This window comes from Dermacentor variabilis, chromosome 5 (genome assembly GCF_050947875.1).
Source record: "Dermacentor variabilis isolate Ectoservices chromosome 5, ASM5094787v1, whole genome shotgun sequence".
In the NCBI taxonomy this organism is placed as follows: Eukaryota; Metazoa; Arthropoda; class Arachnida; order Ixodida; family Ixodidae; genus Dermacentor; species Dermacentor variabilis.
In genome coordinates, this window is record NC_134572.1 from 202,610,727 (window position 1) to 202,625,553 (window position 14,827).

Here is a 14,827-nt window from a genome sequence, read left to right on the forward strand (position 1 = left end):
CGATAGATATCGGCTGCGGGGTATCGTGACAGCGCCATAGAATAAAGAACCTCACCGCGCTAGTCGAGTGCCTGCCTGCCTCATTGGTAGGGCGTAGGTTAGGGTGGCGACAGCATCCTTCGTCTGCATCACGATGAAAGAGGGAGACGTCGACTATGTTGCTTTCCTTACCGGTGAAGCCATCGTCGATGTTGGCATTCTGTGCGACGCGCACGTTGGCAGCACTCGAAGCCGGGCGTTTTCGTATTCTTCACGATTAATGCTGCGCGATGTTTTGCCATCGGCAGTAATATATCTGATGAGTTTATGGTACCCACGGCGCACATTTGATCGCAATCGAGCCCGATACGGATCAAATTTCATGATCGCGATTGGCTCCTTTGCTCAAACTGCGGGAGGAAGCCAATTGCGGTGGACGATTTCGATCCTGATCGAAAGTGGCCGTGCGAGAGCGGCAGAATTCGGCGATGTTCCGAAATAACAGACGTTGTATCTCGCACTGAGATGCATTTATCTCGCACGCTGTCGTGGTGGTTAACAAACATACGGCTTCTAGCTTGTAGTAGGTAATTGAGCTTGCTTGCAAGAAAATGGGCGTGCAACGACACCGCGCGTTTCGCTCTGCTGCGTGTGTTACGTTGCAGTGTACTTTAATATTAAATTATTTCTGAGACAATTGACTCTTAATTCAAGCTCCTCAATGAAGGCACGGGGGAATGGCACATATAATTGTGCTATCTTATAACCCTTGTGTAGAAAAAAGTAGTGCTATAGTAAACAATGGGATGCTCGTAGAGAAAAGGAGGATGAGATTCGAGCGGGCCCTCGGTGTTGGAGTCTCGCGTTTTTTAATATTATTTGAACCAAGGAGGTCTCTGGTTCGTTCCCGGGTTTCGGCAACTGACTAACACTGAGGGCCCGCTCGAACTTCATCCTCCTTTATTCTCTGCGAGCGCCCATTCTTTATTATAGCACTTCTTTTTCTACACCTTCCCTTAAAGAAAGGATTATATGTATCATAAGAAGCCAACTAACAAGGACACCAAGGACAACAAAGGGGAAGTTACCTGCACTCATTAATTGAAGAAATGACAAATTAATGGAAATGAAAGCATATGAAAAAATCAACTGGCAGCAGGTGTGCGTGTGTGTGTGTCTGTGATAATTAGTACTTTGGATCTCTCTGTATGGGTCGCTGCAGTGAATGGTAGTAAGAGCTTAATGCTGTAGCTGGCTCTGGTAGAAAAAACATTGACACCGTGATGACAGAAAGCATTTTTCTGCTTTTTTCGATAACAGCTAGGTGTAAAGACATTTTAGCAACCACTATACTTAGATGGAGTTGCGTGTAGATATTAGTATGCTGAGTCAGAATCTGGAATTAGCAATTCGGGCAATAACAGCCCAAGCTGTTGCTTAAGGTACATGCTCCTCTTATTATTGGATTACTTGTAGAAATGTTAATGCAGATAGCCTAACATCCTGAGTGTGCATAGCACCATACTTTATTTAATTAATTACTCACTAACTCAATCACTCGCACTGACTCACTCACTTATTTGTATTTGGCCACTGTAGTGGCTCAGTAGCTATGACGTGCTGCTTACAAGGTTCTGGGTTTGATTCCTAGCCATAATGACCACATTTCGATGGCGGTTAAGTGCAATTATCTCTTGTACTTGAATTTGGGTTACGTAAACACAGGTAATCGAAACTAATCCAGAGCCCTCTACTGCAGCAGCACAATCTACTGTGCTGTTTCGGGATGTGCACAATTTTATTTGTATTTGACTCTATTTGCAGAGCAGTGCTGTATTCACTTTCCTGTTTGAAACCTAGCAATTGACTGTGACTTGCTGCATTGGTGCACTTCACTGGTTTGACATCAAGCTCTTCCATTGTTCCAAATTATTTTACAACACCTTTGCATTTTGTAGCTTAAGTTTGTGAATGCTTTGGGAAATGCATGTAGCCACTTTTTGTCTGTACTAAAATATTTGTGTGTGTGTGACAATCTCTGCATGCTACACCTTCTAATTTTTAACACTCTCATTCTAAAGCTGTCAAAGCATGCTTGTTTGTTTGTTTTGTTCTATTTCTATCCACTATCAGAAAAATCAGGTGGCTTATTGCAGTAGCAGGGATACTGACAAAGCAGCACTGAAAAAAAAACAGACAGATGCACAAGCGCTGTGTGTGCCCTTCTTCGACCTCATCATTTTTAGCACTGTCTTGTAGAGTGTGTAGGAGGCTTATGTGTGGTGCGCTATTAATTAAATCACCCTTGCAAAAGTGGGATGATGATATATATTTTCAACATGTCTGGTAGCATGTTTTCAGGATCCCTCTGTGCAGCAGCCCGAGATGACTGCATCACAGCTTGCACCAGTCGCATCAGGAGAGATGTGTGTGCTGCTCTTGCTGGCCTCGCACATCTGTCCTGTTGCCTCGATCAGACGAATGAATCAAGGAACGGAAAAATGGGACAGCTTGTTGAATGTGGGTTTTAAGCAGCCTTGCACACATAAAATGCAATGTTTAATTTGCTTGACCTTTTTATTTATGAAACAAAAGCTTTCCCTTTGACATACTACATGGAGCTGTGCATGAAATATTTCTCTGCATTAACTAATTTAGTTTTAATATTCTAAACAACCAGAAAACATTGGTTGCAAAAAGACTTAGTCGAGCATGCTATAGTCGTGACACTTTTACGTGCTGTTGGTTATTGATTACACTGATTTGATGTGATGTCATAAAGATGTCAAATGCGGTACTAGTGCCCTGAAGTACAACATCTTGCACAGACAACAAGCTACTTGGTCGCACGTACACCAGCTGCCCACGGCACCGGGCTCTGCTGCTGGTAGCGGGCACCTTGGCGGCACTGGTGTTCATAGCTCTGGTAGCAGCCCTGGCTCGACCGGTGTCGCGCTGTCCTCCCGTGGCCCGCCCCGAAGAGTCGACACCGGGTTGGTCACTTCGGCCAACTCCTCCACCAGCCAATCCGTGGCCGCACGTGAGGCTGCCCGACTTTGCCCAGCCTGTCCACTATGCTCTGGTGCTGCACCCCAACCTGACCACTGCCACCAGCTTCGGTTTTGTCAACGTCAGCCTGCAGTTTGTGCGCTCCTCAGACTTTATAATAGTACATGCCAAGAACCTGAGCTTTCTCCAAGTTGGCCTGCACAATGCCTTGACCGTCCAAGTGAAGGGCTTGCGCTATGTTCCCCTGCATGACCAGGTGAGACATTCCTCTTCTGCACAGGTAGCTTAGCGTGAGTTGGTCAGCAATTCTTTGGGCGGCGCACAGAATAGACAGAGGACGCAGGAACACGGGACACATCACAAGTGCTGATCAGCAAGAAACTAGAAATGAACTGGCTTAACACGAGTTGGCAGGCTAGTAGGTATTTTCTCCCATTTTTATCTCTTTAGGGATTGTTTGCTGGTTCTTTGTCCGTGGTGTGTGTTTATGTGTTCTTGGGTCCATCTGCTCTGCACTGCAGCCAAAAAAAGACAGGTTGTCTGTTTTGTAAATACTGCTTTGGGGGGGCTTTCGTAAAAAAAATGTTCGATCCTCATTTTATTGTGTGTGGTGCTTAGTGCATTTTTAAGTGACCCAATTTATTTTTTACAATGTCAAGCAGACTTCTCTGATTGAGTGCTTAGAACAATCATAAAAGTTAAAATTGCCATCCACCTGACAATGACACAAAAATAAAAAGGAAACGGGCTTCTCATACGAGTGTTTCAGAAATAAAGCTCTGAAGTTGAAGAAAAATTTGTGTTGTTCTGGCAATTGAACCTTGGACTAGCACCTTTCTGGGACGATTTGAGCTAACTAGGAGGTAAGCAGACTGCTGGTTCCAGGGCTTGTCAACCAGTAATCTGAAGTCTTGTGTGGGTACATGTTGGAAACTTGGGCAGTCTGTGCAGTGAAAACATTTTTAAAGGGGCCTCACGAAACATTTTTTATAGAAGTCGAGAAATGCACTTGAAGTTAAACTAGATATTTCAGAAATACTTTGCAGCAAAATGCACTTGAATGCATTCGGCCGAGGCAGATTACTGGCAAAAAAAAATGCCTTTGATCCCCTTTGCGACACTTTGGCTCCTTCTTCAATGCCTTGCACTGCAAAGGCTACAGTGAAGCTTACCCACAAAGCTCCACCTACTTAACTTCACCGTGGCGGCCAGTTCAAATTTGATTTTGGATGTTGACATAGACGCTACTATTTCCAATTTCGGCGCCTATGACACACCAAACGCAGCAGTCCTCAGGGAGCCGCAGCATGCTTGGGGGAGCAGGCTCGTTGCGCAACGCAACTGCACGGTGGCCACGGTGTCTGTGCCACACAGCCTCTGGGATTGCACATCAGACCATCCCGGTGTAACTTGGTGCCCAGCTGCCTTGAGATGGCGCTGTTAGCCGAGGGCTTTGGTGGTGTCCGCTCTGTAATAAATAATAGATAGGCTTGCGTTGTTGCGTGAGAGAGTCAAACGTGGTCACTCACGAGTTGCAGCAGGTATCCGTATCCACCAGGTTCGTGGTCGGGGCGCCAGAGAGTCTCACCCAGTGACGCTGTGTTTTACCTCTTTTGCAAGGGGAATGTCCTCCTCACCCCTCGGATACCTTTCCTCGAGGGGCATGGTGCACGTATCGCTAAAGCGAGGAAGAACTGGGAGAGGGTGCAGTATGCCTCTCCCGTGTCTGCGCCCGCTCTTGGTGCATCCGCAACATGTGAACGCAGAGACATGAGTACGTAGGAGCAAATGGTCGTGTGTGCTCCCCACAACTACTAATTACAATTAAACCTCGATATAACAAAGTCAGTAAAATTGCTTTGTTATATCGAAATTTAGTTCATTGAAATTTGACCTTTTATGTCAATAAGTACAGTTGCTGATTGATTTTTCTTGCATGGAAAGGAGCCGCAGAATTTTCTGTATTATCGGGCAATCGAAAAAACCAAATTTGAATGACAAAAAAATACATGTTGATAAATTTGGGAGTCGGCGATAAATGATGCGTTTTCATGCCACGTACATCGACGATATCGTCTCGGCGATATGCATTAAGTGAAGCCAGCCACTCTTTCACGTGCACTCCGCCCCCGTGGCTGATAGCGTCGCCTGCACTGGGACGACACCATCGGGAAAAGTGCCAGCAGCAAATGCTTCATCTGCCTCTCACTACAACAGGTCATCGAAACTGGAGATTATGCAACCTCCAATACTAAATGAGTGGTAAGACAGCTTACATGGTGCCGCGCTGCCTTGGCACACCCACTCTTAGCACACGCGACAGATTACCTATCTGCAGCTGCGCATCCTGCCTAGAGCAGGATGCACGACTGTGTATGCGCACTCGGCCGCACTTACAGCCATGCACAGCCACGGTGCGCTAACTTACCCCTCCGCTGCGCCCGCTCCTGCGCACCTGATCGCATTACCGGGAGTTCACTCCCCTCCCCCTCTTTCCATGTGCGGGAAAGTGGCACTCTCACCCTTGCGCACCAGCGGCAGTGAAATTTCGTCATGTTGAAATCGTATATGTACAAGCATACTTTGTTATATTGAGATTCTAAATTCATGGTGTTATATGGACAAGAGGTTGTGAAAAGTTAAATACTTCATTATATCGAGAATTTCATTGTATTGACATTCGTTATGTCAAAGCTTAACTGTACTAGTATCTTCCTGAGCATAGCTATTCCTGTTTTTCGTTTTGCGCTATGCAAATATAATAGCGTTCTTAAGTTGATCTTCTTTCTTTTTTTCTTTTTAAATAGTGCTTGTTTTACATTGTGTAACCAAATTTTCCCCTTTAGCCAATGCCTTCCTGAATGCATGTAAGTTATTCATACATAAATACCATATTTGCATAATTCTAATGCGCATCTTTCTTGAATAAAAAGTATGTTGAAATTTGCATGTGCGTGACAGAAAATCAAAAACAAAACCGAGTCTTACTAAAAATAAAAAGTTCAGCGCAAGGTAGCAAGCTACATTTCCATCGTACGGACTTAATTTGTTTATGCCATGGTTTGTCGTCGCCAGTTTCCAATTTGCTGTACGCCTGTCATAGTGCTTCTGCTCAACCACTTTTTGTCAAGATAGTCGAATGGCAGAATGGAAAAAAAAAGATGTTTGGTTGTCTTTGTTTGTCGCATGAAAATTATTTCAACACGGTGTGCGTCGACTCCTCGGGTTTCTCTACTCGACACGTGCCGTAGAACCGACGCCAGGTTATCTCTTTTTTTTTTTTTCAAATATTTGGACCGTAATGTAACCGTGCGTTGCAATAGGGGGTGCGATAGAATCGTGCAGATATGGTATATTTCTAAAAAATAAATGAAGTAAGCATGCTGTGAGCAGACACGTGGAAAAGCGTCTTTTATTTTTCTGTTTGGTGCGATGAACATTTTAGTCACTATTCTTTATAGTTATGGTAATGCCTGCTTGGGTGGCTCCATTGAGCTCTGAGACTGCAGCATGTAGCAGGACTCGTGGATTTTATTTAGTCCGCAAAGAAACCTTTCTTTAAGCTTACTGCATGGCTTAGCTGAGATATTCTTTTGTGCGTTTACGCATTTTATTGGCACTTCACCTTGCCTTTGGACTGGCATACTTAACCCTGCGGTTAGGCTTTTCCATTTGCTAACAAAGACAGCACTGGATGCATAAATAAGTACAACAAAATGTTTCTTGTATTATTTTGATGGCTTTTGCTTCTTGGCTGTTTGATGCATGTCAATATGCACAACATTGGTTCATGTCAATAAGCAAGGTTCCAAATTTCAGAATCAAATGGAAAAGTGACGTCCATTGCAGTTGGTTTCTTAGCATGACGAAGCGTTATTGTGGGGATTGGCAAGAAAAAAATTAAATAATTTCTGAGGTGTACGAGGCAGAAACACAGTACGATTATGAGGCATGCCATAATGGGGGACTCTGGACTAATTTTGGCCGTCTGATGTACTCTAGCGGGCACCTCAATCTAAGTATAGTACAACCAATTGCAGCAGGTTTCTTGGGGCGCATCATGCTACGTCTTGCTTAATCCATGCCCTATCACAATGGCGAAATGCACACGCAAAAGCAAGCACCGACACCATCAGTCGACTCACTGAAAGATTTGAAACCAGGAGTGTAGATTATTGGGCTAGTTAGTTTGCTGCAATGGCTGAGGTGACAGCGCTGGATTCGCATGGACAAGAAAGACTGCAGGACATGCGCTAGGGAGTGCACCTCCTGTCATCTTTCTTGTCCACGTGAACACAACGCTATGACCTCAATTATTTGAAACCAGCTCACAAAATGATGAACATGCATATAACCAGCAATGCTTGAAGTATAGTGCATTTCCAGCACATTTTGCGGAGATATTCTGCTTCTACCTGCCTATGTAAATGTAGTGGGAGTATGGGTGCTGAAAAAAATAAATGTGTTTAAGAATAAGTAAGTGCCAGCATGCACTTTGCCCCTCGCAGACATTCAGTCGTCCTTTTGAGTTTGGTAAAGAATCATATTTAGCAGCGCAGAATCATTTTTTGCTCGCCTCATCCAAGCCGTAGCAACAGTACTGGAGCAGCCAAAAGCCTCCCTGACACATGAAAAGCCCTTAGTGGCAGGCACCCAGGTGCTGAGCCTGCCCTGCCCACCTCTGAACCTCTCTTTGTGCACAATCTTGGAGACCATGCATGGCAGGCTACAGCTACATCCAGTGCTTATGCGGCAGCGTTTGCTTTGTGCACAACAGGGCTGGAGTGCACGCTTGCGCTCTTGTGCTCCAGTTTGGCCGTGCGACATGTTGTGGACAGACTTTGTCCTGCACCAGCTTGACCGGCGGATGGTAGCCAACATCCAACTTGCACATTTTGAGCCACTGTCAGTAGCTCAATACGAAGGGATGTCTGCCAAGGCATCTAGCCAGGAGTGAGTGCACACTGGCAAGCATGCGTGCGGTCTGACCTTAATGTTGAATTCCAGTGGCGGAGTCGGAGCAAGTTTTTCTGCTCGTTTCGGAGCAAGTTTGTTCCAATGACAGAGTGAAGGCGGGAGTGAGGTCTTCCGATGAGAGAGTCAGAGTGGATTCAGAGCGGGAGTCACTCCGTGGAGCAGAAGAAGATGCTCCGCCAAAATCGGCGGAGTGGACCGGAACTCTGCGTGACGTATTTCCTTTACCACGTTTGTCTGCTGGGAGGCGCCACCGGTCACGACTCGCGAGGAAGCAATAGCTGCTGCACGCTTGGCGAGATATCCATTCTGCACTTTTAAAAAAACAACAGGTGAACGGCGCTGAAGAGACAAGTGACCGGTGCGGTGGTGCTGGGATCAAACAGCGGAAGGAAATGACAACACGCAAGGTATCCTGGGTAACTCGGCGATAGAAGTTCCACTTTCTCCTTGCTCCGGCAGCGCAGGTTGTGTTCCACTCGCGGATTTGGAGGTGTTGCTTTGTGCCAGAGTCAAGTGCTCGCTCGCGGAGTCTGTCGGCTGCTCCGACTCCGCCATTGGAATTCAACATAAGTTTCGCATGGTTCGAGGCTAGGTGATGGTTGAAATCTATAATCGAAATTAGTGAGACCCAACGGCTGCAACAAGGTGGCCAAAGTTTAATTCCTACGTGGGTGGCCATGGCCAAGAGTGAACAGACGACGGTCGGCTTCCTCTGGAAGTATGCAAGTCTTCTTGAAATCCGAAAGCAGATATTTGCTTACTTCAGCCTATTTATTAAAGTGTGTCAATAAATATACACAATAACAGTAGGAAGAAGCAGACTGATCCAAACACTCTTGATTGATGTCAGCTTATTTATTTATTTATTTATTTATTTAAGATACTTTCAAGGCCCGAAGGCATTACAGAAAGGAGTGGGTGAACATAACAAAAAAATTGTGCAAAATACAAAGACATATTCGATTTCGGTTTATGAATGCTGGTTTTGAAGGTGTCGGTATCCAGGATGGCTGCAATGGTGGCGAGAAAGTGGTTCCAATCTTTGCTTGTGCTAGGGATGAATGCATTACTACAAAGTTTAGTATGTGAAGACACCAACATTGAAACTGTAGTCAGAGCGAGATGATATTGACACGTGTACTTATATTTAACGGGTGACCACGTTTCGCCGCCTAACAAATGTTATCGCACAGCGCGGGACGCGTCTGCATGGATCCGAAGTTTCTGGAAAGTATCGATGCTTCTATCCGCTGTCTGTTGTCGCCGAACCTTGTGTTATCTGATTTCATCGCGTGACTCGAATGTTGTAGAACTTTGTGGAAGGCATGCGGGTCCCAACGATTAGTCTGGAACATTTGATGACTGCTGTATAAAAGCCAACGCACTTGACCCGCTGATCAGATTTTCGCCGATCGCCGATCGTGTTCGCCGCTATCGTTGTGCTATAAGTGTAGCCTGTTTTTATGGGCACAGGTTCACCCAATAAAAGTTAGTTTTGTCTTTCACAGTATTTGCTACTGTGTTCTTCAACGTCACCACCACGTGACAATATGTATGACGGTTGGGTGATAAGCTGTTCTTTCAACGAAGGGTTGTGGTGGTAGATTTTATGGAAGAGCAAAAGGCGGAAGCATCTATGACAAAAAGAAAGTTCTGGCAAGTTAAGTGTTGTTTTCATTGAGGTAACGCTAGCATATCAGAAGTAGTTTGATAAGATTAAATGCGCTGCACGATTTTGAATGGCTTCTAGGCTGTTTATGAGTGTAATGTTAGCCGGGTCCCAAATGACGCATGCATATTCTAGTTTGGAGCAAACTAATGTTTTGTAGAGAGTTAGTTTCAGTGACGATGGTGCAGATGAGAAGTTTCGGCGCAAATAGCCCAACATGCGATTGGCATTGCTACATATAATGTTGACATGCATGTGCCAGGAAAGGATGCTGGTGATGTTCAGTCCAAGGTATTTGTACAATGAGACAACTGAGAAAGGGCTATTATTGAGGAAATATGTATGCAGATTAGTAGTATTGGTACGCTGTGATACCCGCATGCATTTACATTTGCTTAAGTTAAGCTTCATAGACCACTTGTTACACCATCACAAAACGTTATTAATGTCGTCTTGAAGTTTACGAGAACTATTGAGGTCAGTAATTTTATTATATATAACGCAGTTATCGGCAAAAAGCCTACTAGTTGAAAATTTCACACAGGAAGCAAGATTATTAATATAGATTAGAAAAAGTAGAGGACCTAGAACCGACCCTTGCAGTATGCCTGACGTTACCACTAGGGGCGCAGACGACAAATTGTTCATGATTACGTATTGTGTTCTATTAGCAAGAAAGTTTTTAATCCAGTCCAGTACTAGCGGGTCAACGTTAAGAAGACTAAGTTTATGGATTAGTAGGTTATGGGATACGGTATGAAAGGCTTTAGCAAAATCGATAAAGATGCAATCAGTGTCAAATCCTAAGTCGGTGTTAGAAAAGAGGTCGTTAGTAAATCAAGCTAGTTGCGTTTCACAGGAGAACAATTTCCTAAAGCCATGCTGACTGTTTTTAAAGAAAGAGTTCGTCTCAAGAAAATCAACTATGTGGGAATATATTATATGCTCCAGAATCTTGCAGGGAATGCTGGTTAGTGATATGGGACGGTAGTTTTCGGGGCAATGCGTGTTACCTGATTTATGAACAGGAGCCACCTTCCAGTTGCTTGGCAGTGATGAGCAGTGTAATGATTGGTGGAATATCCTAGAAAGAATAATTGATGAGTACAGTTCAGTGCACTTGAGTATTTTTTGAATTAATTTCATCTGAACCCGCAGATGAAGATATTTTTAAATTACCGATTAGTTTTCTATTGCCCACCCAGTCTATAAGCATTGGTTCCATTGGGGTATCATAAACTTTCGTTGAAGATGGCAAAAGCATAGGTGCAGCATCATGAAAAAAGGAAGCAAAGACATTATTAAGAATTGTGCAACACTGATCACTTTGAACAGGGGTGTTAGATTGGGACAATTGTATTGTGGCTGGTGTATTACCACGAACAACATTCCAGAATTTATGTGGTTTGACATGTAAGTATCGCTTAGCTTGGAAAATGGCGCTACAATATTCATCGTTGATGCGGTGGTATTCGGACCAACGAATCGGGTTGTTCGATTTTTTTTTGCAACGAAATAACTCGTTTTTTTTTTTTTTTGTTCCGAAGACGGCGCAAGGTGGCCGTAAACCAAGGCGACTGGGGATTACAGTGTACTTTTCGTTGGGGGACATATATTCTAATTAGGAATAACAGTTTGCACTTATAAAGGGACCAGTTTTGTTCAAGTGTTCGTTGATCGAAATCGGGCATCATTGCATCCAGAAAATGCTCCATTTCTTGCGTAATTGCGGGAATATCAGCTTTGGAATAATTGCAAACTGTCTTAACCTTCTTTGTGTAAGAAAAGCGTGTTTTTAAATCAAACTGCAGCAGTGAATGATCACTTATCCCAGGAAGATAAGTTAAGGAGGTAACTAGGTCGCGGGTAGTAGACAGCACTAGGTCATGTGTGTCAGAAGATGTTGGAGTGACTCGGGTTGGTTTGTGTACCAGCTGTGTTAAGTTGAAGTCAAAGCGCAAATTTAAGAATTCAATAGACTCAGCTGAAGTACGCTTAAAATTAACACAGTCAGGCTCCCATATTATATGTGGAAAATTAAAGTCCTTCAGAACAAATACCGGAGAGTCAGAAAACCTAATAATCAAATGGTTAAAAACAACATGGAAATCTGCAGAAAATGTAGAGGACGAATTTAGTGGCCTATAACGTGCACAGAATATAAAGGGACGGTCTGAAATGCTCATGCCCACACAGACTAATTCTAGGGACTAATTCTAGGGACTAATTCTAGGACTCATTCTATTAGCTATCAGCTAATAGCGGCCACGATTGGGGATCTTAAATGTCATGACATGTGCAAGCCGCCGGGAGCTTCGAAGCGGGTGACGGCAAGCCCTCGTTTGAAAAGAGGGGTGTCCGAGAAACATGCGACTTGGCACTTTTCTTGTGAACTCCACATGCCGTGTACTGCTGCAAAATTTGACTGAATCGTTCACAGCAGCGTATTCTATCTGCAAAGTGCGTTTTTTCACCAAGCCCGAGGGGTGGTACGGGTGCCACGTTAAATGACTTACGACATATTGCTGTTGTCACACTTGTGTTGATTAGTCTGTGTGTGTACAGCCCGTGCGATGTTATTGCCGTCATCGGCTTATTTTGTGCACACTGCTGGCCACAGGCTTCTCCAAGTAGTCTCCAGTTATTTCTGCCTTGCATCAACCAACTCCATCCCATTCCTTCTAATCTCGTAGCACTGCACCTAATCTTATGCTTCTCGGGACATTGTGCCGCTTCCTTTGCACTCCAGCAGATTGCCTGCCATTGCGAGGTCTCTGGCCTTTTGTGAAGAGCAGTCTCACTTCCCATTCCTTAACGAGCAGTCCCCCACAAGGTCAGCACTGTGAACAATAGCAAGTTGGTGACCAATCATATTGAATATAAGAAGCAGCACACAGAAACGCAACACAATAAACTGAATAAACTGACAAGAACTGCACTCGCAAGTACATTTCGTTTTGAAAAAGCAGAGTTAAGTTACATACATCAGCACACCGTAGGAGAGTTGCGATCTGGGTCAGTTGGTGCACATTCGTGAGGCTTAAACCATTTGTGGCGCACAAAGGCTATTCCAGTCTCTGTGTGTGCCACATCTGTCCTCTGTTCTTCGTCTTTTTGACTGGTTTAATTCTCAAGAAGCAGCACACCACCATGCAACAATAAAGTGTACTATTTAACAAAAGAAAAATAAATAAAATATCTCATTTTTTGCTGACCTTCCAAAAACAACAATTTGTGCTCATTTAGCATGACGTATGGTTGGCTCACACATGTCTCCTTTTCGTTTTGCGATATTAAATGCCTCAGTTATTTCTCTAATTAGCTTATCCCTCTGGTTAGAAGGTATTGTAGTGCTATTAATGAAAAGCTGCAAGCAACCACATTTTACATAATGCCCTTTTATGTAATAATGGATGTTGCTCTGTAGTGACCTTTTGCGTTCACACAGTGACCAGTCTGGCCAATGTACAACTTACCATACTACAAAGGCAAACAGTAAAATTAAATTATGGTGTTTTACGTGCCAAAACCACTTTCTGATTATGAGGCATGCTGTAGTGGTGGACTCCGGAAATTTCGACCACCTGGGGTTCTTTAATGTGCACCTAAATCTAAGTACACGGGTGTTTTCGCATTTCGCCCCCATCGAAACGCGGCCGCCGTGGCCGGGATTCGATCCCGCGACCTCGTGCTCACCAGCCCAACACCATAGCCACTGAGCAACCACGGCGGGTAAAGGCAAACAGTAAACAACAGACGTCCTACATTCACAAAAATAGACACATGCTTAATCCCACCCTCCAGCTGATTCATCTTCAGAGGAGGTGTTGTCCTGTGGCCAATAAGGAGCCCCACATAATTGCAGTGCACAGCATGCGTCTTCCTTGTGGGCAGGGAGTCCCCTCAGGAGGAGCCAAGGGCTTAGCTGCACTGCGTACTGTTTTGTTCAGGCAGGTGCTAAGACGACTGGCATGCCTCTTGGCTGTTTAGAGAACACTCTGTTTTGGAGTCTTCAGTCTCTCTCTGAGGTGGGGACAAGTAAGCATTGTTGCGAACTCATGCCTTTGCATACCTTGTTCACCTTAATCAGCTGTGGTTATGACTTGTGCGAGCCTCACTTGCTGGCTGCAGTCGGAGAGTTTTCATGTTCACTTTGTAACGCAACTCTGCTTTGTGACACATTTGTTCCTACCTTTGTTTTCTCATGTGATTTTCGTTTGCATGACAGCAAATCAAGTAAATGCAAACAATAAAATAATGTGAGACACAGTGACAATTGGTGTGAGCGTATATCAAGTACACTGGCTGCAGAAAGTGACTCATCCTTGAACACCACTGTGCAAGCGGTGAGTAAACTAAGTCCTTCTGTTTGCAGGTATACATACAATTGAATGAGTCTGTACCAGCGGGCAACCAGGTTATACTGCACATTGCATTCTCGGGCACGCTGGACCGTGACCTCGTGGGGCTGTACCTGAGCTCGTATGTGACGGCAGCAAACGAAACCCGGCGCCTGGCAGCCACCCAGTTTGAGCCCACATCAGCACGGCGTGCCTTTCCCTGCCTGGACGAGCCGGCCTTGAAGGCCAGCTTTGAGCTCGAACTGGTGCACGAGCAGAGCCACCAGGCGTACGCCAACGCACGCCGCCAGAGCCTGCGACCATTTGGGGGACAGCTGGTGTCGAGCCGCTTTGAGCGCTCACTACGCATGAGTACCTACCTCGTGGCCTTTGTCATCTGCGACTACGAGGCTTTGACCAGCCAGCTGGGTGCAGTGCAGGTGAGCCTGTTGGCACGCTTACATTATTGTAGTTGATATTTGCTCACCTCCTGCTTTCTTTCTTTTATTTTGTGCCCAAACGCCAGCACTGGCACATCAGTGCGGCATCACGGTATGTTAGGTTACTTAGTTTGTAGTTCACGAAACTAGCTGCTTTCAGTCTTTGGCTCTGTTTGAGTAGTAATACAACATAGTTCCTCCTTACTAACAAAAAATTACCTAGGCTCGAGCAGACATTGTCAAAATTCGTGATGCCATGGCAAGCGGTTGTGGAAACATGGTGTCACCACCCGTCTTTCATTTTTGCATCCTATGCCAAACCCTTCTCTTGGTGCCATTGTAGAAACGTAATTTACTATTCTTCTTTTCTCATCACTGTTCCTTCAAAGGAGTGTGGTGCAGGTTCAAGTACC

At 44.8% G+C, this 14,827-nt stretch overlaps 1 protein-coding gene across 5 annotated transcripts in view; it reads left to right on the forward strand.

The window, feature by feature from the left end:
- The first annotated feature begins 11 nt into the window (after positions 1 to 11).
- Positions 12 to 14,827, forward strand: part of LOC142583440 (endoplasmic reticulum aminopeptidase 2-like) — a 155,015-nt gene continuing 140,199 nt past the window's right edge. For 2 of the 5 annotated variants that reach the window (XR_012828627.1, XR_012828626.1), the window contains exons 1-3: positions 1,145 to 2,499; positions 2,808 to 3,244; positions 14,010 to 14,414. Coding sequence is in view for 3 of the 5 variants with exons in the window: in XM_075693908.1 (XP_075550023.1) it covers positions 2,298 to 2,499; positions 2,808 to 3,244; positions 14,010 to 14,414 (1,044 nt within the window). In the remaining 2 variants the exon portion in view is untranslated. Of the gene's footprint in view, positions 174 to 1,144; positions 2,500 to 2,807; positions 3,245 to 14,009; positions 14,415 to 14,827 lie in introns of those variants that run through there. The other 3 variants (XM_075693909.1, XM_075693908.1, XM_075693906.1) reach the window with 3 other exon arrangements.